Source organism: Ptychodera flava, chromosome 16 (assembly GCF_041260155.1).
Source record: "Ptychodera flava strain L36383 chromosome 16, AS_Pfla_20210202, whole genome shotgun sequence".
In the NCBI taxonomy this organism is placed as follows: Eukaryota; Metazoa; Hemichordata; class Enteropneusta; family Ptychoderidae; genus Ptychodera; species Ptychodera flava.
Genome location: NC_091943.1, coordinates 20,463,257 through 20,489,647, shown reverse-complemented (window position 1 = coordinate 20,489,647; position 26,391 = coordinate 20,463,257). Strand labels below are relative to the sequence as shown.

At 38.4% G+C, this 26,391-nt stretch overlaps 1 protein-coding gene across 1 annotated transcript; it reads left to right on the top strand.

The window, feature by feature from the left end:
- Window positions 1-238: 238 nt before the first annotated feature.
- On the top strand, window positions 239-26,107 carry LOC139114247 (procollagen galactosyltransferase 2-like). The gene is made up of 11 exons (XM_070675826.1): window positions 239-524; window positions 3,353-3,581; window positions 10,542-10,676; window positions 11,558-11,759; window positions 12,485-12,604; window positions 14,518-14,701; window positions 15,474-15,609; window positions 19,337-19,464; window positions 20,149-20,352; window positions 21,912-23,795; window positions 24,778-26,107. Exons 1-10 carry the CDS (start codon window positions 274-276, stop codon window positions 22,078-22,080), a joined length of 1,758 nt encoding a protein of 585 aa, XP_070531927.1. The 5' UTR covers window positions 239-273; the 3' UTR covers window positions 22,081-23,795; window positions 24,778-26,107.
- Window positions 26,108-26,391: the final 284 nt, after the last annotated feature.

The window sequence follows — 26,391 nt, the reverse complement described above, 5'->3', positions numbered from 1 at the left end:
CTTTGTAAAGTTATTGAACCACGTAAGGGTTATCGTCAAGACATAGTTTCAGCTGTATGGATATGTATCTTTGACCGAGAACTTACATCAGCATATTAATAGTCGTGGACCCTGGGGTCTATTATTTCAATGACAGTCCCTCTAGAGGGACTGTGTTTCAATGGAGTTCGAGAAGACGAACAGAGAAAAACAAAAGGTACTTTCATAATTGTACAGAGGGCGCCTGCTCGACACTGCTTGACACTTCAGTTTATCCGATTATGGGAGACGGAGATGGCGGAAGCAAGGAGACTCTCCGGCTGTTGTGCCATTTTGGCTTTAATTTTCACCGTGTTTTGCGTTGAGGGTGTACTGGAAGGAAATTCAACAGTAGAAGAAAGTCCACAGATCACCGAGGAGGAAGATCCCTATTTGGACCCGACGGTATTCATCCCAATACTTGCCCGCAACAAGGCACACTCTCTGCCCATGTACCTCGGCAACATCGAACGACTAAAATACCCGAAACAGCGAATAAGCCTATGGTACGTAGAGTCCGTCGGTAATTTGTAATGGTGATTTCATAAGTGTTGCGTTAAGATGAGTATTGTTTTTGTTTATGATCTTTGGTAAGGTAGCAGTGGAGGTGATTTGCATTTGATGAGGTGGCAGTCTGGCCAAAGCGACCTCTCTTCTAATACTATTCAAATGACCTGAGCACAACAGGGTAATCCGATAGTGATCGCCGAAGTATACATGTAGCTTTGTCATGCAAGTTATTGAGGTGAAGGTGTGACCTTTCAACCCGAAACAGCTGTTTCAATGGACAGGAAAACACCTCAAAAACTGTCCGATTCTGTGACAATCATGGGCACAGAATGATTACCCCGGGCGTCTGTGAAGTTTCCCGTCAAATGTTTACTGTGCAGTGCGTCTACTGCCTGTCCTCACAATCCGTCTTTCTGGACCGGTCACGGTCGAAAGACATATAAACGTGGCATGGGCCACCGGCAGCTCATGGCCACCGATGCTGTCCAGTTTGCCTTGACTGGTTTTTCGACATGCGAGGTCTGTCTCAGGGATAACATTTGCTGGCGTGTTTTAAAGAGCAGAACTGTAGCTGTTACTGTTTTACATTTTTCTCATCTTGAATCTGAAGTTGAATATTTTTAATATGGATCTGATAAAACAAGTTGGGAGTTTTTAGACCATGGTCCTCTTTTTTAGGTCCATGGTTAGACTGAAAGACTGTCAACCAGTCGTGTATTGGTCTCCACAAACTCTAACCCCAACCATGGAGGTAACGCCATGCCCCAGTGGGTTGGAGTCGGCACAGACCCATACACAACTGAAGATATATGTTCAGAGTGTCATTTGTATTTTTGCCATTGTATCATTTAGGGACTGGTCAGTTTCTTCGGCCTGGGGGGGCCGGTGGATTCATGGGGGGGGTCACCCTGTTTTTGACTTTGGTGATAGGGGGGGTCACCATGTTTTTGAAATGCCCAATAGGGGGGGTCAGTGTGTTTTTGAATTTCGACACAGGCTCATCATTGCCTAAAATGCATCGTGTCAGCCACAAATTTCATCCAGTTGCATTTTTCGGCGCGCCCTTCGGGCGCGTAACTTTAATAATCAGACATATTTTTCAGCACGCCCAACTTTAACATATCAGGCATACATATATCAGAGATGTATGTATGTTCAATATTTTTCAGCTTGCTCTTCGAGCGCATTACTTTAATATAATTCAGACATTTTTCAGCACACCCTTCCTGTGCATTACTTTAATATACAAGACATATATATCCGAGATATCAGGATGTTTCATATTTTTCTCCGCGCCCTTTGGGCGCCATACTTTAATATATCAGAGATATATACCAGAGATATCTTGATGTTTGCTAAGTGAAAGTGTACTATTATGAAATCTCCATTTCATATGAAAAGCATGACAAATTCCTGATACTTTTCTGTTCTCTCTATGAGAATTCAGTATGAGAAAGCAACATGCACAAATATCAATGTTACGAGAAAAGGTCATCTCAGACACTGCACATATCAGATTTGGCTAAAATGCCTCTCTATGGCTCCTCAGGAGATTTAATTGGATGGCTGGCAAGTCTTAACACCCATCAAAATTTTTGATTTACTGCTTTTTCCTCTTTGATATTAATGATTGACATCCATTTCTGTACAACAATTCAGGACATCTGGTTAAGCATAGAAAGTGTGAAATACATTCACAGCTCATTCAAAATGTACTGTATTTAAACTTTAAGATTGACACTTTGAAATTCCTATCTTACAACTGACATGCCAACAATTTCATTAAAACACTTAATGACTGTTAAAATATAAATGTATGTAAAATATAATATATTTATATATTACACACACACACATATATATATATATATATATATATATATATATATATATATATATATATATATAGTATGTGTGTGTGTGTGTGTGTGGTGTGTGTGTGTGTGTGTGTGTGTGTGTGTATTACAGTATTACCGGTATATTATTACATATTACAGTTGTCGCGTGCAGGGGGGGGGGGTCACCCTGTTTTCAAACTTTGGAATAGGGGGGGTCACCCTGTTTTCAAAATTTGGAATAGGGGGGGTCAGCCACTTTTTGACGTCGGCAAAAAATAATCCACCGGCCCCCCCCCAGGCCGAAGAAACTGACCAGTCCCTTACAGATAGAGTGATCAAAGAGGCGCAATGGCAATCAATGGGTCATTTAGCAGGATTGTAATGAATTTAGTGATTTGCCTGTCTTGTTAGGTCAGGTGCTGTCAGGGTAGAGCTAGACCATAGGGTTACTAAGCTACCTCCATGACTAGATATTGCTCTGCTGGACCTCTTATTTTGAGTTTGCTACCAGATGGAACATGATCTACTGGACCATGTCTACATCAGCGGGTAGAGAGAACTTTGATAGGATATCTACATTGGACAAACAAACAGATGAATCACCTTCAGTCCCATTAAATTTCTTTCTGTTTTGCTGGCCATTTTCCCGTATGTCTGATGATGCATGAAAATTTATGACTACTACTAGGTAGGTTTATTGAAATACCTGGATAATGTATACTCTGTTGTAAAAAAAGGAGACACTTCTTTGTATGATTCAGTGTCTTTGTTTTTTGTTGATGGGCTTTCTTATTTGATTTGATTTATAATCAGAAATTTTCATTCATTGATGGACTCTTCATAGAAAAAATAGTTTCTATAAATACAGATTTGCCACTTGAAAGAGCAGCCGATTCTGTGACCAACACTCACGAGTGGCAAATCTTTCAAGTCTAATCCTCCCCTCCCCTACACCTCTCAGCTGATTGGTTATTTTTGTCTTTTAGGATTCACAGCGATCACAACATCGACAACACCACGAACATTCTTCAGGAGTGGGTCTCCCACGTACGGCACATGTATCACAGGGTCGATGTACACTTTTCAGAAGAACCCTCCGAATATGAATCTGAAAAGGGACCCAATGACTGGCCGGCCGAGAGACTGCGTCATTTGCTGGATCTGAGACAGAAGGCCCTGGATGAAGCTCGGAAACAGTGGGCAGATTTTATATTTGTGAGTGAAATACTGTTATTCTTGTGAATGCAAAAAGGTAGTGGAATTCATTTTTATTGAACCAAAATTTTTGACAGTGCCTCACCAGAATCTGGTTCAGATTAATTTTTCCAGTTTACTCGAAATATTGTTATTTACTTCTTGGTATTTACATTGCAAATCATGAAATGAGGATGCTGATATCTATGCATACTATGTGCATCAATTAAAGGGCCAATACCTGTAACCTTTGATGATTTTGTTACTATTTTTTATCTGTATGTCAATCACAAGTTCTTACTCCCCTCCCTAAAGCATGCTGGAACTTCTACAATTCAGCATGCCAGCACAGTGTCTATATGTGTGAAATGAACTATTAGGGTATTGTTTACACTTGAATTCTAGTTCAGACCATAATTTACCTGTCATCCATAGCAATACAGTCCATATGTACACAGGCTTAGTGGATAAGCTGAATACCATGCAGCTAATTTTTGGGAGTATGTAAAAAGAAACTGCAGACATTGAAAACCATAAAAGTAAGAGAATTATCAAAAGTTACAGCTGCTGACCCTTTCATGGTTCTATGTTAGGACTGAATTAGTAGTTAGCTCTTATTGTGTCTTCGTAAGTTCCTAAGATTTTCGGAAAATTTAAAAGCGCCTCTGCAAACATGTACTGCTATATAAAATGTCATGAACAGAATCGTATCAAGCCATAGAAGGATGTCAGAATTTTCAGTTTGCATACAATGTATGTTACTCCTTGCAGCTGGGTTTTGGGACTTTGTAGCCCAGCAGTAAGCTAGTATACATGGATGGATCTTAGATATTAGGACTTATATTCAGTGTCAGTCACGAGATTGTGCAAATTGACATTGTTTACTCTTGAAAAGAGCCAACAAGTTTCATGCATAGAGAACCAATGGGGAGACTGCAAGGCTTTGGAAGACTCTTGGTACAGCAATGCAACTTCGGAAAAGAAAAAAGATGTAAGGTAGAATGCGCCTCAAAATTGAAAGACTTAAGCGCTTGCCCAAAATTTCCTCACGGGAACTTTTAACCATGAAGAATAAAATTTTTGGGTCACTATGCAAATTTTATGCTTAGAGATACAAATTACCCAATTTTCATCTTTACCTGTAATTCAAAATGGCCACCATCAATGTGTTAACTCCACGGTAAAACTTGTTTTTTATTTTCACAAGAATAAGCCAGTAAAAACTTTATTTACTTCAAGAGCTTCAAAATGAGCCCCCACAAGTGGTAGAACAAAAATGTATTGTAAATATTTGAGAATCCGAATATCTGTATCCGAGGCGCATTCTACCTTAATATGCCTGATCTCAATAAAGATAAATTTGAAAATTTGGCGTTATAAATCTTGTATGAGCTGTACCATTGAGAGAATCTCTCATGAGACAACTGTAATCTCAAAACAATGTGAACTAATTCAAAAACATCGTATAAACATTTCTTATGTTCATTCATTCATTCATTCATTCATTCAGTCAGTGAATGAATCAGTGATTCACTCAGTCGTTTGAATGAAGGATAAACTTCCTTTCAGACAATCCAAGTCGATTGCAGGGTCTATAACATTCTGCTCAGAGTAGGTCTTGCCTGCAGATTGCATATTAATCATGCGACTGACTTTCCTACTGCCTTTGTATAATTTCACTGATGTGGTGAGGACTGTTCCGTTGTGTGTGACTCAGCCAGATCAAAAAAGTGTAACAAAGCCCCTCGGTTGCCTCACATAGTGAATTCGGCATTTTGCATGCAGCCAAGCAGAACAAAGTCTGTCTGCAGTCTTCAATGGTTCTTTCATTCCATATTGCACAAGCTCTGAAAAACTTGTCATGAACTCTTTCATCAGTCACGTAAGACTTGGTGACTTCTCGGATTTCGTCATTTTTTTCAAATAACATTCATGAATGGAAGCTTTGGTACTTTATTGCAAATTACAGTTCAGGTTATTTTTTTTGCAAAATTGAAAATATTAAAATTCAAAGTTTCCTGCAGAATGCACTGCATTGAAATCTGTCTATTTGGTATTTTTGCCAGAGTAGAATAAAACTCTTTTATATTATGCAAAGATGACTGATGACCAGAAGAGCACTAGACAGCCACCAATCACTGTGGTGGAAATGTCTCTGCTGTTGATTTTTTAGCTCATATTTGGTTTTGTATATAAATACCAAAAAGAGCTTATATGATGAGTCGGTGGCGTCTGTATGTTTGTGGGTATGTATGTGTGGATGTATGTCCGTCACACACAAAGGCTCCCATACCGCCAAAGCTACCATCTCAGTATTTGGTGTACAGGTAGATGCAGGGGTTGAGATGTGAATTTGTTCAAATGAACACGTCAGTGTCAAAAATGTGCAAATGAGGTAAGAAAAAGGGAAATCCTGCAAATGTGCAGGAGTGATGGCATGCCAGTGACTTGAAACAGGCAAACTCCACTGACCTTGAGTCATTTCCTGTCATTGTTTATGAACTGTTACATATTAACAGACCTGCTCAAACCATAGACAGTAGAGGGGGAAGACCGTCTATGCTCAAACTAAGAGGGGCTAGCTGCCTTTCTGCTATGATGCATGTTGCTAAAGTTGACCTCCAATACCTAAAGTTTCAGACCTTAATTACTTTTGTCATTCTTGTTTTTCTGGTTTAAATATTTCTTGTTGTTTTTCTGGTTGTACTGTGCAGAAATCATTGTCATAACATCAACATAGAATTTTCCTGCACTGAACAGATAGAAACAACATTTATTGTTGATCTTTGGTACCCATACTGGTATATACCCATTCTGATCAAATTTGAGCGACACCGTATAATTGCGGTATTTTTAACGCTTTAGAAACTGAATTTCACAGCCTTCAAATGCATGTATGGGGTAGGGTGCTCAAAATGAGACTCAAGTCATCTCATAAGCAGCATGGAAGAAGGAAGAGTTCACGGAAAGTGTATTCTCTTCCATTGATGTGTACACTTTACTGTGAAAGGGAAAATAACTGGACAAAATGAGTGAAGAGCCAGTCAGAACTTGGCTGAGGTCCAAATAAAAATTAGTAACCGCGGGAGTAATGTACAATTTCCTGTGCCTTAGTACAAATGTGTTTAGTGATGTCAGGAGAGGTTTGGAGCAAGCATGCCTATTTCTGGTCCCCAAACACAGATATTTGGCGTGTTGGATAATGGAAACACACCTATGTGGTTGAAAAAGCCTGAAAAAATCTTTGGATCCCTTATGAAATGTTTCGGAATGATTTGATACATTTTACAGGAATGTTCTTTGAAATGTTGGGCGTAAGAAAGTTGATTTCACTGTCCATTCTCAAAGAGTGTGTTCTAGCTGCTTTTAATGTGGCTTTGTTTGTGAGAACTTTGATTTAGCAGTTTAGGCCAGTATCAGCCAATTAAAGTGCAAATTTCATCTAGGTGCCTCCTGTCGTAAACAAAGGCAGTCCCTGCCGCCAAAGTGAGTAGCCACTTTGTAACTCACTCCTACAGCTCTATGCTTACGTTGAGAATCAATGCAGGTCATTATCCATTCATGTGCAAATTGGAAACCGCCGAGAATTCCCTTTTGTGAGGTGGTGATTCCCAGGAATTTAGACCACAGGGAACTGAGTAATCGTTTTGTTGTTGTTGTTGTTGTTGTTATTGTTGTTGTTGATGGTGATGATGATGACGATAATAAAAATATTAAAAAACAACGTGTCATTCCTTGCTGTGTTTTGTCGATGTTGTAGATAATTGTAAAAGAAAACTGTAATCGTGACCAAAAAACGACGTAGGTCGCCCAACGTCACTCCCGTCCTATTATACAACCTTAGGACGGGAGTGACGTTGGGCGACCTACGTCGTTTTTTGGTCACGATTACAGTTTTCTTTTACAATTATCTACAACATCGACAAACAACAGCAAGGAATGACACGTTGTTTTTTAATATTTGTTATTATCATCATCACCATCAACAACAACAATAACAACAACAACAACAACAACAACAAGATTACTCAGTTCCCTGTGTTTAGACAACTTGGTTAAGACAGTGTCAGTTGCAGTAATTTTGGAAAGTGGTACCAAAATCATGGACTTTTGTCATTTGTCCAACTTCAAATGAATCCTGTAAATTGGCCCAAGTTCGTATTTGTCCAGCACCTTTTCAGAGCTGGGTCCGTCTTTGACACCGGGACTGTAAAGTGGCAAATTTCAACCCTCCCCCTGGGTAGGCAACTACTACCATTACCATTTGATTCCTGTCCGTGCTCTTTGCTCCTTCTTTCACCATGCTTGAAAGCACTTGGCTCAAGAAAAACCCAGCTTGTTATCATATACACCTGAGAAGAATTTCTCTCAGTCAGGGTGGCAATTTGTTCCATCTTTGAGTCTGAACAAGCGGAAGAGCGTTCAGGTTACACAAGCATGGAAATTCCAACTACTTTACTTGAATACAGGGTTTCACTGTAACGAAAACTTAATGATCGCAGCCTCTACAGGTTTCTGAAAGCCTCTCCAAGGGATTATTGTATTCTCAGCAACTTTCTGTCATAACAAAGTGTTACAACCACTTGTTGCCAGTGGTGCATTCTGGGCTTGGTATTGCAGCTTGTTTAAATTAAAATGCTGATGACCCTTTTGTAAATATTGACAAGGCCCACATTTTGCTTCAAAATCCACAGTTTAGAAAACTAAAGTTCGGACATACCCCACAAATCTTGCAAAAGTTGAAATTATTTCGAGTCACGCATTGTATTCAGTATGACATTGCACCATCACCCTTACTTTCATCTAAAGAACATCTTGAAAAAAACAATGGATTGAATTAAACCTGGGAAATAAAAGATTTCTAGAACTCACCATTTCATCTGCCCACTTGCCAAGTCACATAATTCTGCTAAAAATCAAGTTTTCCCCCGATTTACGTATGTCTGTATGCAAAGCTGGCAACTTTGTTCAAACTGGGCATAATTTTGATCAGCCATTTTGCATCACTTCATACAGTAAGCATATAACTTGTATAATGTATCGAATGTCCAAACATACAATATTTCTTAACTATATTGTGCCTTATCATCTCAGTGTCTGCAGTTGAACCTGAGAAAGATTTCCATCAACATAATATGAATTATGGCAGACAGCAGAAATAGATTGAAATAGATTGTAGAACTAAAACAATGACACTCAGAATGAAAGTCTCTATAAGACTCTAAGTAAAGAATACTGGGTGTAGTTGTTTTAAGGTAGAATGCGCCTCGGGGACAGAGTGTCGGACTCTCAAATTGCTACAATTCTTTTCTGATCTACCACTCGTGGGGGCTCATTTTAAAACTCTTGAAGAAAGAAAAACTTTCACCGTCTTAGTTTTTCGAAAATCCAAAATTTTATTTTTACCCCATAGAGTTAACACAGGGATGGCGGCCATTTTGAATTTCAAATATTGCAAAATGTTGAGTAATTTGTTTCGCTAGTTCCAAACTTTGCACGGTGACCCCTGATTTTTATTTTTGATTTAGTAAGAGAATGGTTGAAAGTTTCCTTACAGAAAGTTTGAGCATAAGTTTAAGTCTTTCAATTTCAAGGCGCATACTACCTTAATGCTTTTCAGAATGTGAATCATGGAATTGATTCACATGATTTCAGGTTTGGCAATTAGGTTTTGGTCTCTGTGAGCCAAATCCCAGGGAGATTTTGCGGAAATACTGCAACATAACAAAATTTGGTTCCAGTCTGGACTCATTGAGGCAGTTGCAGCTATAGAGTTCTCAGGCGAATGATATAATCTGCTTACCAATGAATTTAAAAATTTTTTGGCAAAGTATTTGCTTTCAGAGCTAGTTTGCTTGACCCTATCTGATTAAAATCAGATTTAGAGACTGGTGACGTTTACATGTTCTCCTGGCTGATAGCCACTGCACCACATCTGAACTACTGCCTTGGAAGATCACATTTTCTATAGGAGACAATCCGGTTGCATCTTTAAATACAATGCTGCATTGCATATCTAGTGGTGGTTGTAAGCCTCTTTCAGATTGGTCAGTTGTTCTGGCCGATGCGCAAGATTTGAACGCTATCTTCTATGGCAATGGTTCAGATGTAGTGAGGCAATATTGGCAGCTTATGAGAACAGCCAAGAACATAACAAGCAAAGGTGGAAAATGGAGGCTGCCATATCTTCATCTGATTTTAATCAGATTTGGTTTGACCTGCCACTTAGGGTGATGGAGAAGAGGGGTGGTCTCATATTCCCCCAAGTAGCATGTTGAATCAAAGGGACAGAATTTGTGCTATGCCAAAACACAACAGTTGAACTGTGTTAAGAATGTGCATTACCCCCTTGTTGTAGTCAGCCAAGCGTCAGGTGAATGTTTCATGGTCAAATGGAATGATACCAGGTGTATAGTTTCCTTTTTTGTACCAGTGGTCTAAGAATCTGTAAAATTTTGTTCTGTGGAAATACAGCAAGGCTCAAAATGTTACCTACTTCATACATACACACACATTTAATAACACACCTGTACGACACTAATGCATAAACGTACTTACATACATACATACATACATACATACATACATACATACATACATACATACATACACATATTTATTTACTTTATTCATTTGTTTATTTTTTTGTTTAAAGAAGTTTCTTATTTTGAATATCAATTTAGTAAGTTTTACAATACTCTGGGAGACTCCAGCACCTTGAAAAAATCTGACAAAACTGTAGTCGGCAATAAATGCCTTCAAGCTGACAGCCTTAATACAGGAAAAAGCAACACATCAAAAATTTTCTGCCCTTTGACGTTGATAGATTCTGTGGAGTTTAGTGTGTCGGAGGTACTTTTTTGATTCAGATTGGTGGAGGATTCCGAAACCCTGCTAAAAACTTTATAAGTATATGTGAGTGTTGGGAATTCTATGCTATGACCTCATGAATTTCCTTTTCCCCTCTTTTTTTAAAACCAGTTTGTGGATTGTGACAATTTTATCGAAGAGCCTGAGACCCTGCAATGGTTGATGTCACAGAGGAAAATTGTCGTAGCACCGATGCTGGAATCGCGGTCGGCCTACTCCAATTTCTGGTGCGGAATCTCAGAAAGTGTAAGTAGAGAACTTTAACACAGGTGATTGCTGTGGTGGCGGAAATCGATGCCTGCAACAGCTTCAGACTGTGATCTGAAATGGAGGGTGACCACTTTTCAAATCTTGTTGCTGATTGAGTGTTTCTAGTGTAAAAATTCTCAAGCATAGACGGCATCCATTTACAAAAAGCTGCGAAACTGCGATTTTTCACTCAATTTTGTCAGAATTGACAGTAGCATTGTAGTGGTATATGACCAAAAGACAACATCGATCATTGTTAGTGTTTTTTCGAAAAAAATTGTCCAATTAGTTGACAAATGAAATTAAACTTTGAATTTTATTCTTGCCAGTCTATATCTATTCATCTTGCCAATCTGTTGCTAGGGAACACTTGCAGTTACTGTAACGATAGATCAATGAACATGTTTTTGCTAAAGTTTTGGAAAATTGTTAAATATTACGGAAAATCAGGTACCATTTCTGTCGTCCCATAACTTGATTACTTTCATGTGCTGAGGGGAACCCCAAATGCCATAATTAGGGGGCTGAGATAAATGTGAAAGTGGTGTCGCTCGGTACTGATACTCTTGATGACTTGCCGATAGAACTTACTGAAAAGTTAGCTCACATTTAATGAACTTGTATTTTAATCATTTCATCTCCACCACCCCTAAAATTCATATTAGTAATATGACTGATGGTGTATCTGTTCAAAATATCGAAATTAAACCTTCAGTGGATGGATTTTTAATGATTATGATGGATATTTTGTTGCTGACTTAGAAAAGCGTCTGGGCTGCACTTAATTTTTGAAAATACCCTACAAAATAAAAAGCCCTGTCAAGAAATAAATTGGAACACACAAGATAAGAAAGAAAATATGATTATTCTGTTTTCAGGGTTATTATCGGAGGACGCCAGAATACATGCCAACTTTTAAAAGACAGCGGAAAGGTTGCTTTCCGGTACCAATGGTTCATTCAACCTTCTTAGTTGATTTACGAAAAGCTGCTTCAGAAAAGTTGCAATTTACACCCCTCGAGTCGTATCGTGGAGACATCGACGATATCTTGACTTTTGCACACTCAGCTAGGGAGGCAGGTAGGTTTACACAGTCAGCTAGGGAGATGCTGTACTGTCACAGCAAGATAATGAACAGTTAGCTGGGTGGGCCGTGGACAAGTTTGCACATTAAGCTAGGGAAGCAGGTAGGTGTACTCACCCCAGAACTAGGGAGGCACATGTTGTTGCAGCACCAGATAGGCAGAGTACAAGAACTCAAAAACTTAACGACCTGGCAGGAGATCAGGCGGTGATATAATTTTGAGTTTCATGGAGATATTATTCAATAATAAATTGTCATCACCTCTAATCAGTGTTTTTCTGACTGAGTCAAAGGTATTAATATTCATCGATTTGCAATAGTCATCAATTTGAAGGTCCACTAGCAATCTCATTCAATGTGTGACTGCTCCAATTGCTCAAGTCTTCCGTTGAATTTTTTTCTTTGTTCATTTACTTATTTATTTATTTTTCTTATATTTGTATGTTTATTTATTTATTTATGTGTGTCTTTCATCTCCAATTTTGTTTCAAATTTCTTTATGCTATTAATTTTCATGTTCCCTTTTTTTGCTGGCTTACAAATTCACCAAATCTTGAATTCCCCGGAAAAAAAATGTGTCTCAATGATATCACATTGCTTATATATATCCTTGGATTTTTATTGCTCACCAATTATAACAATTTTTATGATATCTTCCACACAACCATCACATATATTGATGACTAATAATTACTCAATTTTTTTTCTGTCCAAACGACAGATGTACATATGTACATTTTGAACAGTGTTTACTTTGGTCAGCTGCTAATCCCATCAGAGTATCATGAAACGTTGGAAGACACGGTGGAACAGATGCTTCATCTCAACTTAGAATCATCTGGTAAGTTTACAAGTGCCTGTGGTAGCGACATTCATTGTCTCAACATTTTTACCCAGTCAGTACATATGCTCAGGGCTCTCCATGAGGGGATTTTAGGTGAAGCCAACCTTCTGTTTTTGGAGCAATCTATTCATATGTTAATATCCACACAAAAGAATATATTTTCACAACCAAAGAATATGCAAATTGTATTGTGATGTAAATTAATATCCCTCTGATTTTCAAAGCCAAGGAGAATACTGTGTAATTCCATGTTGAGCAAAAGATAGACTTGCTGCAAGTCTGTGGGCATATGAATATCAGAACAGAGTAGATTGGAGGAATAAACTTCAGCAGACTGTTGTGTTAGTGGAAGGCTGTTGTGTAGATTGAGGAGTGGACACAACAGCCAGTAACAGCAGTCGAGGAAAGCCAGGTGACTGAGGGCCAGCCAGCAAAAGACTGTCTTGGTAATGGAGTTATTACACAACATGAATCAACCCTCAAGACATGATAATTTCAGCTTGCAGGTCTTTTTATCATAATAAGTGCAGACAAAATAGTCTTAACAGCGATCTCATTAAAAATCACCTGTAGAAATGGCGGCATTGCCACCGTCGCTCATTCTTTGCTGTTTTGTTCAGCTGTTCAGTGGATATACATCTGTCATAGAAGGTCGTTTTCAAATTGCCTGCTTTTGCCACAGCTATTATCAGGTTGTATTTGAAATACAGCTACCCTGGGAAATCAAACACGCTGCACTTACAATCACACGCTTACACACAGTACTGTACAGCTTGTTACATAATATGAACCTCAGCCCCAGATTACAATCAGACCACAGGGAACTTAGTGATCTGGGTGTTGCGCTGCAAAGCTCACATTGATATATTACAAAGAGAGCTTATATGGTAAGTCAGTGGCGTCTGCATGTATGTATGTATGTATGTATGTATGTATGTATGTATGTATGTACGTATGTATGTATGTATGTCCGTCCACATCAAAAACTCAAAAACTGCAGCACCTACCATCCTTGCATTTGTTGTACAGGTGCACCAGGGTTGGAGATGGTAATTTGTTCAGATGAATATGTTTCTGTCAAAAATGTGCAAATGAGGTAAAAAAGTAGTTGTGCCAATTGCTAAAAATCTGTTGCACATCGAAATTGAAAGACTGACACTTTTGCTCAAACGTCCCTTATGCAAACTTTTAAGCATTTGCCATCAAAATTAAGAATAAAGTTGAGGGTCACTGAGCAAATTATGGTACAATGGAAACAGATGACCACAATTTCCAATATTTAAAATTCAAAATGGTCATCCTTCCTGTGTTAACTCTGTAAAGAACACTTTAAATTTTCAATTTTCACGAAATATGAAATCGGAAACTGTTGATTCCAGGAGCTTCAAAATCAGTCCATCATTGGTGCATTAGAAAATGTATTTTAAAATTTTGACATTCTAAATATGTCCCCGATGCGCCCTCTACCTTAATCATGCAGCACTCATCTGGTATACCAGTATACACACCAATCTGATGGTATCTCCCTGGAAAATGATTTAGAGTAAAGTAAAATGTGTCTAAACTGAACCATTTACAGAACAAATTAGCCTGCATGGGTTGAATATTTTTCCCAACCTTTTGCGTGGTGAACAGCATGTCAAAACTCCCATGACAGCTAGCTCACAAAAAACTGGGCACAAAGTTCCTCGCCTGCTTGTAGAAAGGTTTTACAGTAAAATGTAGACATACATTTTGAAGTAGCTTTTGTTATTGATGCATAGATGTCACATTTATCCAGTTGTTACCTTGCCAGTCTCATTAATCTAACTGCATGTCAAATGGTTCACGTACTGGGCACACTCATTGTCTTTTTCTGCCCCTCTCCCAGTCTCCGACTCAACCACACTGTTGTTCTTTTGACCTCACAGTGGACAGGTCACCGCTCAAGACGTCAGACTATGTGACAGTAACCCCTAGGCCTGTGGATAAGCTCGGCTTCGACGAGATCTACATGATTAATTTGGCCAGACGACGAGACAGAAGAGAAAGAATGTTCTGGAACCTAGAACAGCTGGGAATAGATTTCAAACATTTTGAAGCCGTGGATGGAAAGTTAGTGAAAATTGTTTTTTTTTCTTCTCGTAGTCATCTTGTTTAAATTGTTTCTTGCACTGAGCTTTCATGTCTTGCCTAATGATTCTGTCCAACAAATGTAGAAAATAAATGACACATTTTTTCAATTTATCAGTCTGGTATTAGACCCTTACAGTCACAACTCAGACACAACCCTGGATGGTGTGTGTATCAATTTACTGTACTAGATACCATTTACAGAAGAAATTTAAATCAGATGTTGTAAAGTTTTGACCAATTTTCTACCCTTTCCCCTCAGCTTCCTCAGTAGCCATTGTAGGAAGAAACATTTGATTTGGAGGGGGGGGGGGGGGGGGGGGGGGGGTGGGGGGGGGGGGGGGGGGGGGGGGGGGGGGGGTGGGGGGGGGGGGGGGGGTTGGAATCAGTGGGTGTAGCTGCAAAGTTTTTTCTGTCTCCATGACAGCTATCTCCAGAGAATATGCAAGAATCAGATCACTGAAATTTTGCTGTTTTCAAGGCATGTGGCAGAAAATATTTTTTGACTTATGTCTGTTTGAGTAATTTCTTTCTCAAACCATTGAAGGATCAATTATTTTTTCTCCAAAATCATTATTGCCCCAGAAATAAAACGGCCTCCCCTTACAGGTTTTAGCAAACAAACCCTCAGTTTTTTACTGTCCACCCGTTAATTTGAATATTCAAAAAAACCACCTGATCAGTGTGTGATTCAATAGTGGCTCTCTTATTATTTTTTCATGAAAGCCTACAAGTTTTTTATTCCCGTTATTAGCAGGGATCTGACCAAGGAGATAATCCAAGACATGGGAATCGTCATGCTACCGGGGTTCGCTGACCCTTACCATGGCAGAGAGCTAACCATGGGTGAAATAGGCTGCTTTCTGAGTCACTACAGAATATGGCAAGAGGTGAGAAAAACGTGTGAAGTAGCTTTATTGAGAAATCAGTGAACCCAATGGCCCTTAGAGCTAGAACTGCCGTTTGTTGACTTTTTTCTCCAGGTGGATTATAAAGTTAGCAATCAGCAAAACCAAAATGTTGTTGAAAGTCTCGTCAGCTTCTGAAGAATTTTCAACACAAGCTATCTTTCACAAGCTCCATTTGTGTTCAGTGATCATGAGTTCATTGCCCATTGACAGGGTGACTATTGATATTACTGTTGGTGCCTTGTTTGAACTTGATGTCAATTAGCACTTGAGAGACATTCAACACAATTCAGTTTGGTCAAGAAAGGGAATAAATTTTGAAGTTGAGTTGAAAAGGGCTTTCAAAATAGTCAAGAAAGAGAGCTTATTCAAAAATGCATCACATGATTTCAAGACTTTTTGCAGCAGTAAGTGCTGATGTGAATAGTGTTCTACGTGTTTAGAGATAGGCTGAGTGAAAACCTTGTAGAAATGTGTGCAACATGATTGTCCTGTTTTTAGCTCCCATAGCCATATGTATATGTATATATGGCAATGGAAGCTATTCTTATAGGCTAGGGAGATGTCTGTATGTCTGTATGTCTGTATGTCTGTATGTCTGTCCGTCAACATCAAAAACTCCAAAACCGCTGTACATTTCATCTTGATATTTGGTGTGTACATGGATGATGGGCTGTAGATGAGATTTTGTTCAAATGAAGTTGTCATTGCCAAAAATATGCAAATTAAGTGAAAAATGTAAAAACAGTCAAAATTGAAAAAACTCAATAACCACTGAGCAGATTACATGAAAAATTAGCATGTAAGTACTTTGGGCTGACATGAAATGATTGTGCCTATCTTGGGTCAGTATCTTGGACTTGCTATTTTCATGAATTTTTTTGTAATTTTCTCCCATTTTTGGTCAAAAAATCTCCTGCTCTGAAACCACAAGTCCGATTGATTTGAAACTTGGTATGGAAGTGCATAGGAGTGACCTTTCCCAAATTTGGGCAAATCGTGGTGAAATTTGCATATTTTTAGTTTACACGTCCATAGACTCCCATGTATAAGGCAGATCTCCATAGACTCCAATGTATAAGGCCACGAAAAATAAAGATTTAGTTTCTCATTGTATTCATATTGCAAAAAGGATGCAGTGACACAATTTTTAGTCCCCACCGATGAAGTCCAGTGAGCTTATAGATTGGGTCACTTCCGTCTGTTCGTCCATCCGTGAGTCCATCCGTTCACGCAGATATCTCTGATATTTTGACAAAATAACATGTGACCTCGGTGACCTTTGACCTCAAATGTACATATTTGTCCATAACTCAGTAACAACAAGTGCTACACCCTTCATGTATGGTATGATGGGACAGCTTATGACGCCACATATTGTACCTCATTAATTATGCATATATCTAGTTTTGAGAAAGCCAATAGAGCTAGAGGTCGGATTTTTGGTATATAGGGATAACTTAGCAAAACAATTTTTTTGACAAAATGTCACGTGACCTCGGTGACCTTTGACCTCAAATATACATATTTGTCCATAACTCAGTAACCACAAGTGCTACAGCCTTCATGTATGGTATGATGGGACACCTTATGAAGCCACATATTGTACCTCATTAATTATGCACATATCTAATTTTGAGCGAGCCAATAGAGCTAGAGGTCTGATTTTTGGTATATAGGGATAACTTAGCAATACAATTTTTTTGACAAAATGTCACGTGACCTCGGTGACCTTTGACCTCAAATATACATATTTGTCCATAACTCAGTAACCACAAGTGCTACAGCCTTCATGTATGGTATGATGGGACACCTTATGACGCCACATATTGTACCTCATTAATTATGCACATATCTAATTTTGAGCGAGCCAATAGAGCTAGAGGACTGATTTTTGGTATATAGGGATAACTTAGAAATACAATTTTTTGACAAAATGTCACATGACCTCAGTGACCTTTGACCTCAAATATACATATTTTTCCATAACTCGGTAACCACAAGTGCTACACCCTTCATATTTGGTATGATTGGACACCTTATGACACCACATACTGTACCTCAATAATTATGCACATATCTCATTCTGAGCAAGCCAATAGAGCTGGATGTCTGATTTTTGGTATATAGGGATAACTATAGGAGAGAAATTTTTTGACAAAATGTCATGTGACCTCGATGACCTTTTACCTAAAATATATGTTTATGTCAATAAATAAGTAACCACAAGTGCTATGTCCTTTGTATTTAGTAGGATGGAGACCTTATGACAACACACGCTTTACCTCATTAATTATGTACACATCTAATTCTGGGCAAGCGAATAGAGCTAGAGATCTGATTTTTTGGCATATAGGGATTAATTAGCAATATAATTTTTTTTTCAAATGTCATGTGACCTCGATGACCTTTGACCTTGATTATACATATATATGCATATTCAGTAACCACAAGTTCTATACCCTCCAATTTTGATAGGATATTAGACCTTAAGATGTCACATCTTGTACCTCATTTATAATGCGCATATGTATTTCTTGGCTGGCCAATAATGCTAGAGGTCTGATCTTTTTCCCGATTTAGAACCATAACTTAGACATGCCTCATGTGTTTCAAATTGGGAACAACGACATAGACCTATGTGCCCATAGATCTCAACATATACACTCCAGTGATACTTCTTAATGACCACATTTTCCTGCCCCATCAAGACTAATACTCCTATTACAAGTGGGGACTATGTCATTGTAAATGACTTGTTGAGTAAATGGTTGTATGACAGTATTCGATATATCTATTTCTGTATTTTTTTCCATTTTATATTCTGAATAATTACATTAAACCATATTTCACTGTCTCCAGTACATTACATTTAAGTATTTTCACTTCATGCACTTTATCCCTTTCACACATGTTCAAATATCTGACCAGAGAATAAACAGTAAATAGTCCAGGATGGGAGCTACAGTGTCATTGACCTGTTTTTTTTTCCCAGTTGTCAAACATTGCATATGAACCTCACAACCAGTTTATTTCATGACAGCAAACATGACATATGGTGAATTAGGTGTACATTGTAGTTCAGGGAAGGGAATGTTCGTTGTGTCAACAACGGCAAATAAATTCCGTATAAAGATGGGACCATGTTTAATTTACAACGTGCAAATATTGATAAACACTTGCAATGGATGCACAGCACAGACTGTCTGGTGGGCTGTTGTTACAAAGTCTGCATGATAATCTAGTTGGAAAGTGTCGAATTTTTGATCAAAATTGTTGCTCCGGGAGTTCGTAAAGTTTTGGAATTCCAACTAGTGGAATAGATCAGGTGCAATGTGCAGTAAATGTTATGCGAAATTTGATTCCAATGATTATTGCAAACAAAACAAATCAATTTTATGGCACTTGTTCACCTGTTCATGACCATGTAATTGTAATGCATTGAAGTTTGAAATTTGACAGTCATGAGAACCCTTGAAGCAGTCAAAGTTTTAATAGGCTATCATTATACTCTAAAATATGGAAGTATAAAAAAACTGATAATAAACTATCATAGTTATTGGAAAAGACAAAATAAATGGGAAGTTTTGAAAGCTGGTATATTTATTTCTTTTTCTTCAGATCGAAATTTGTGCACATGTTGTTTTATCAAAAATACAAAATGTATTATTATTGGACTCAATGAACTCACTCTCATTTGTACATCCAGGTCGTAAATAAAAGTTACAGCAAGGTCATGGTGCTGGAAGATGACATCCGATTCCATTTCAAATTCCGGGAAAGGCTCCAGGGAGTTATGAATGAACTGAGGGAACTCCATATCAACTGGGATCTTGTGTGAGTATTCAAATGTACTCCTCACATCCCCACATGTCGCTTTGCAACTTAATCTCACTATTGGACACTGTTTGGAAGGTTTACAGTGTTTAGCAATTGCATTTGACCTACAAGAAGACAAGCATTTTTGAACTATCTTGTGGTGATCAGTATTTGATCAATACTACAAGTACATCTTGAGGTCATTCAAGTGCAATATTTCAATCAGCCAAGGTTGACTGCGCCTTGGGGACAGATATTTTGACTCTCAAACTTTTGTAGTACCTCGTTTGGCTTCCCATTGTGGGGGCTTATTTTGCAACTTACTGAGTAAATTAAGTCTTCACTGACCTGTTTTTGCAAATCAATAATTTATTTTTTTCCTATAGAGTTAAAACAGAATTTTAAATATTGGTAAATGTTAGGTAATTTGTTCTCTAGTATATGTATCAAACTTTGCATGGTGACCCCTGATTTTTATTCTTACTTTCAAAAGCGAATAGTTGAAGTCCTTCAATTTTGAGGCCCAAACTACCTTCAGGACAAATGTATAAACAAAGTTGCAACACGTTTGTCTTTTCACATTCTGAAATAATATGAATTACACAAATTTTTTGTTGCTATATCCTGTTTGTATCTATATTCTGTATTATCATTTACAATGCCATTAGACGAGTGCCAAAATTTTAATGTTTTTCTTTACAGCTACATAGGTCGAAAAAGGCTAGACAACAGTAAGGAGTCCTATGTACGTGGTTCCCGACGTCTAGTGTGGCCGTACTATACTTACTGGACACTGGGATACATCTTATCACAGAAAGGAGCTCAGAAACTCCTAGATGGTGACCCTCTGCCTAAATTGGTGCCTGTAGATGAATATCTTCCAATCATGTTTGATAGACATCCAGAGTAAGTCTTTCTCCGATAACGTTTTGGTAATTGTCCATATTTTGTTCACAACTTTATTCAGGTAGAATGTACCGTTGGTACAGGTATTCGTAACCTGAAATTTTTTCAATAATTTTCTGATCTTCCACTTGTTAGATCTCATTTGAAAGCTCTTGGAGTTAGAAAAGCTTTCACCATTAAAGTTTTTCTGAAAATCAAAAATTTTAATTTTTACCATACAGTCAGCACAGGGATGATGGCCATTTTAATTTCAAATATTGGCAAATGTTAAGTAATTTGTTAGTCTAAGACAAAATTTTGCTCGATGACCCTCGATTTGGATTCTTGATTTTGAAAGAGACGTAATTGCTCTCTCATTAATATGTAAAAATAAATATTTGTCAAATTATGCATGCAAACACAAGGAAAATACATCTGAGGAGGTGACTGCTAGTGCAACAGTGAATACTAAATGACATATATATGGCTCAGACTTCAAGCTGCAACAACAGCCACGCATACAACAACAAAATTTGTCCACATTTCAGACAACGTCTGATAACGCGCGCATGCAGGTATATTTCGTAACAAAGCTGTAAACGTAAACAACACTATTCATACCAAGGAATAGCTACACAGTATATCAAAATGCTCAGCTTCTTGTTAATGTTTGTAATTTTCCGTCCTTCTCTTGGCAAAACATTCAACTAGGGTTTTCATGTATAGCTCAAATATTATGACATACAATCATAACATTTTACTGTTACGATGTAATTTTTAGCCTATTATTAGAAGTATCGAAAGTTTGTTATGAAAAATCTACAAGTATCATAATTAGCAAATGTAAAGGAAAGATACAATCAGGTATCTCCAGCAGCTGACTTTAAATTTTGTGAACCATTCTTTTTTTGCCTTCTCTTCATAAGTTTTCTCAACCAGCAATTTTACGATATGTTTTCATAGTGTGTATATTTACCCAGGTTACCACACTTTGAGGTCATGCTCTTGGCTAAAATATCTTTGTACGGGTAGCCTTGCCGGAAATAACATAATATTTGTACTGCCACATCCATGGCATATGTGTAGCAGAAATTTACATGAAATATACATGGGTATATTTCATTTCCATGACAGTGTTATGGAATTATGATTCAGGGTACATAAGAAATAGTAGATCAGATATAGAACTGTAGCCGTGATGCCTGATGTTGTAGTTCAGGGCGATTACACATACAGACAGGGTAAGGGTAGTTGGTATTGGACAGTCCCGACATTCAATCATTGCCAGGTTTAGTCTGGCGTTGATAGTTCTTGTAATGTTGAAGAGAAACGAAAATTAAGTCTTGTTTGGTTAATTTTGGTTTTTTTTGCGCCACAGATATTGGAAGTGGTGTCAAACTCAGTTTCAACAAATGGGGCAATGAATGCACTTCCAGGCTGTCCAATTTCAGGTACTTTTTACCCATCATTACTATCAGACACAGGGCCTGGTGATCCCAGTGTTGACCGCATAATCTACAATTTCTTACAGACCTCCCATTAACTACTGATCACTCTATCATTTTTTTTTTACGTGACAGGGACGACTGGGCCCAACACTTTGGACCGCGGGATCTACTTGCTCTGTCAGCCGAGCCATTGCTAATAGAACCAACCCACTACACGGGCGAACCCAACTACTTCAGCGACACCGAGGCCTCTGCACTGTGGAAGGAATCAGAGACAGACGAAGAACATGATGAACTCTGATGAAGATATTTGGTGATCTCTTTGTTTGCCAAACCCCCTCCCCCTCCCCCTCCTCCGGCCAGAAAAGTTACAAAGTGACATTTTGTTGCTGTGTTTTATCACATTCTTCATTTTCAGGATTTTGTCACTAGGTGATCTGTACTGGAATGTTCTTTATCTGAGCCATACTAGTCTGCTCTCATCCTGTCAACCCCCCCCCCACCAAGTAATGGTACATCCCAAGTTCTCTCTGTAGTGTAGTCACATTCACATATGTAGACATAGGGATGACAGCTGACGGTTTATAACATTCTCAAACAAGGGTAAGTTTACAGTAGTAACATCTTCATCAGCATATAATGCGTTAGTGTACATAAACTTTCAAGACGGGGGAAAAGAATAAATATGTGCTATTTATAAACTTTTTAAACTAACATTTACATGCATATGCATCCACTTTTCACCTCTGAAGAAGTGAAGGTCAGGGTCGTAAGGAAGGATTTTAACAACTGTGTGAGCAACTCTTTTATGGCCAAGTGGACTGTGTAAGTGTTGCTATGGCTGTTTTATGCAATCTCCAGGGAGCATGGTGTGCTTGGTTAGGATACCATCTCCCAAGCAGTTCAGCCACAATTTTTTGCAAATCCACAACAACTCTTTAAAAGTGCTAACAACTCACAATGGTGTGTTTGCAAGAACCTCTCAACCACGTCTGAAAGTTTCATCTTTCTCTGGCAATTCATCGGTGACCCAGTTCACGTCTCCATCAAGCCCACCATACCCGTCCCTCTTCATTCACAATGTTAACCCTTTGAGCGCCAAAGTCAATTTTTGTCACCTTTAAAAATTTACCCCCCCCCCCCCCTCCAGTAAATTTTTTTTTCAGATTTTTTTCCAAAATTTTTATAAAAAACTGTAGCCGATGAAATTTGATGTCCCTTTGGTTCAAAATTATCAAAATAATTACAGAAAACTTTATGAAAATTGACAAAATGTTGCACTAAAATTTTGGTAGGAAAACTACAGCATTCAAAGGGTTAACCTGATGCACCCCGCAAATTGTATGTTATACACAGCAACAAAATGTTACTTCTTGGTTTAGTAAGCAATCATGTCCACTGCCTACACAGTTTAATCAGTTAAGCATCTCAGCTCTCAGTAGAATAGTATATTAGATAGCCATTATGGCAGCAGCCTTGTGACCTTGTAGTGTCATTTTTTGCTTTGTTTGTTGTTTTATTTTTTTGAGTGGGTGGGGTTACTTGATGTATTTTTTAAGGCTCATCTGTACTTTCAGGAGTCAATTCAATGTTATTTTGCTGTCCAAGTTCTCCTTGAACCAACTTGCTGATTATATTTTTGGCTATGGCTTATTAACTCCTTACATTTCTTGTTACACAAAGTATGTGTTTTTTTGTCTTACATGATGTCTGTATTCTTTTGAATTTGTCCCCGTATGTCTGCGATTAATTTTGCATATCAATGAAAAGTACAGTAAAGTAGCGTTCTTTAGCAAGTGTTTCAAGAAAAAGATATAAAAAAAATTATATATTGTCTTGTGTAAGTGTCATCTGTCTGTGATTCTAAAATCAATTTGAATATAAATAATTCAGTGCACCACGGTCCCTCCACGTGAGTGCACCTGTAAAAAAACTAGGCCCCATCTTCATTGTGAAAACAAATAGACTTTCCTAGGGGGCCTCGCTAGTTCTATGAAGCAACTTGACCCTCTAGGAGTATGGTGAGTTTGCTAGCTGTGGGTCCATAGCTGTGGTGTTTTCAGACGGGATTCATGCCTTTTACGGGCTGGTTTTGACTTTTACGATTTTAACCCCGCCACCACAGCTATGGGATATTCCATAGACTAGCGTCCAAATCCGCCGCAAGCACCCTTTGCGCAAGTTTGCTCGACGATATTTCGAAAAATTTTCCATCCAAATTACAAATTGCCAAACACTCATCGACAGCTTGGTTATTAGGGACTCACCAGACCAGAATCCGCTCAAAATTCACTGAAATATCGCCTTTTTTCTAAGTTTGCGCGACATGACTACACGTAGACCGCCATTTTGCTAGCGTAAAACTGTTGGTCGAGGATCCCTGCAGTACGTCACTACAGTGACGTAGGGCCGTGACCTCTCAACTTCTGAACACAAACTAACTTACGGCCAGCATCCGCGCGGCGCGCCACGAATAATTATAGATCCTAGGACTGAACTTTTTTCCCCCAAGTAAAAGTTTGGTTTCAGTTTTGTGAGACTGGGAATGTCCATAGACGAACGATGGTCATCGATATCACACGATGAATCTCTCAGTTTGTGTTTAGAAGTTGAGAGGTCACGGCCCTACGTCACTGTAGTGACGTACTGCAGGGATCCTCGACCAACAGTTTTACGCTAGCAAAATGGCGGTCTACGTGTAGTCATGTCGCGCAAACTTAGAAAAAAGGCGATATTTCAGTGAATTTTGAGCGGATTTCTGGTCTGGTGAGTCCCTAATAACCAAGCTGTCGATGAGTGTTGGCAATTTGTAATTTGGATGGAAAATTTTTCGAAATATCGTCGAGCAAACTTGCGCAAAGGGTGCTTGCGGCGGATTTGGACGCTAGTCTATGGAATATCCCATAGCTGTGGTGGCGGCGTTAAAAATCGGAAAAGTCAAAACCGGCCCGTAAAAGGCAGGAATCCCGTCTGAAACACCACAGCTATGGACCCACAGCTATGGTGATTTGCCAGCCCGATATTCATCAATCTCACCAGCAATATGATCACCTGTAGCCAGTCATTGATTTCATCGAAAGAGGGCGCACAAAAACTGCATTGCCAAAACTCCAGTGCACAGGCGCTTTCCGTATGTAAATGTGGCTGACATGCCTTTTTGAACATTTATGGGCATATGCAAATTTGCAGTTACCAGGTGGATCAAAGGTTAAAGCATCATCTTTAGTTTATGTACCAGTATGCTGTCTGTAACAAAACAGCTGTCAAATTTTTAATGTGGTTTAAGTCCCTCACAATAAAATAGTACCTAAATTTTTTTGAATTGAAATATTTTTATATTTTTTTCCTAGTCATTTCTTTGCCTGAAATGTACTTATTACTGTCCGATTCCTGTGAAGTGTTAGTATGGCAATTTGCTCAGTTCAATCACTGTGTTTTTGTAACTCTCATGCCTTGATTGTCTCTTTCTTGAAGCTCAGCCAACCACCGCACAGACTTCACAAGTGTGGTTCTGACCATGATACAGTGCTGTCTTGGATTGGCAGTCATCTCCACAAGGGCATTTCCAGGGATGTGCCGTCCCAGTTTTTAGAGCAATCTATTCACATACTAATAAACATATGAATTTTGCGTCTTGTTTTTTCAATGTTTGTGTAGTTGTTTTTTTGCATTGATTTGAATAGAGCATATTGGTTGTAGTTGTCTTTGTGCATTAATTTGAATAGAGCCTAATGCTATCAACTGTACTATGAAATGACCAATTTTAGTTATTTAGCTTCATATTTGATGTACTTTTATTTAAGATCTTCCTGACCCAGATTTGTAGAGTATGTTTCAACTTCACAGAAAATGCGTTGCAGAATTTTCATGGTACAACAACTTTACAATCATGCTGCAATGACGATCACCGATAATGTATATTAAAACATATTAAATCACGTTGATAGGAGGCTAGTGGCGCCACCTGGCTCAGCTGAACTCCGTTCGAGAGCCGTTGCAGGTGATATAGGGCGCCCTCAATGGTAGAATTATATTGTGGATGAACTTTTGATTATGAAAAGGCACGTTTCAGGGGTGCGTTTACAATTTTGAATTTAAAAGGTACAATGGGTTACTGTCACAGAATTAACAATTAGCTTTATCAGATCATATTATTCATACAAGCATCACAATTGTCAAAAAATGTAATTGATCACTTGTGGGGAACTTTTTTAAGTACAACCCTTCATAGCCACCTATTCACATTCTCATGCTGAAAATACTGCAATTAATTCGATGGTGCTCTTTTTTATTGCCAACTTTATCAATAAAATATCTTTTTAATACAATTGTCCTTTTGGTACGCTACGTTATTTGTTTGCCATGGTATGGAACTTTTCAAGACAAGTAAGTCTGACTACTTGTCACTGTCGTGTCTCTCTACTTAAAAGTGGCAAGGTAATGGGTGTGTTATATTCCCAAGCAAAAGGTTATTTTTCTTCAGCCAATTTAAATATTCAGCAGGAGGTGACAAATCTCCTTGTATGTGAAGACAAATACAACCATAGCCATATTCGCCCTTGCCGATGGGCGCCTTCATTTACAGAACCGTCTTGAAGACGAAAGAAATAAT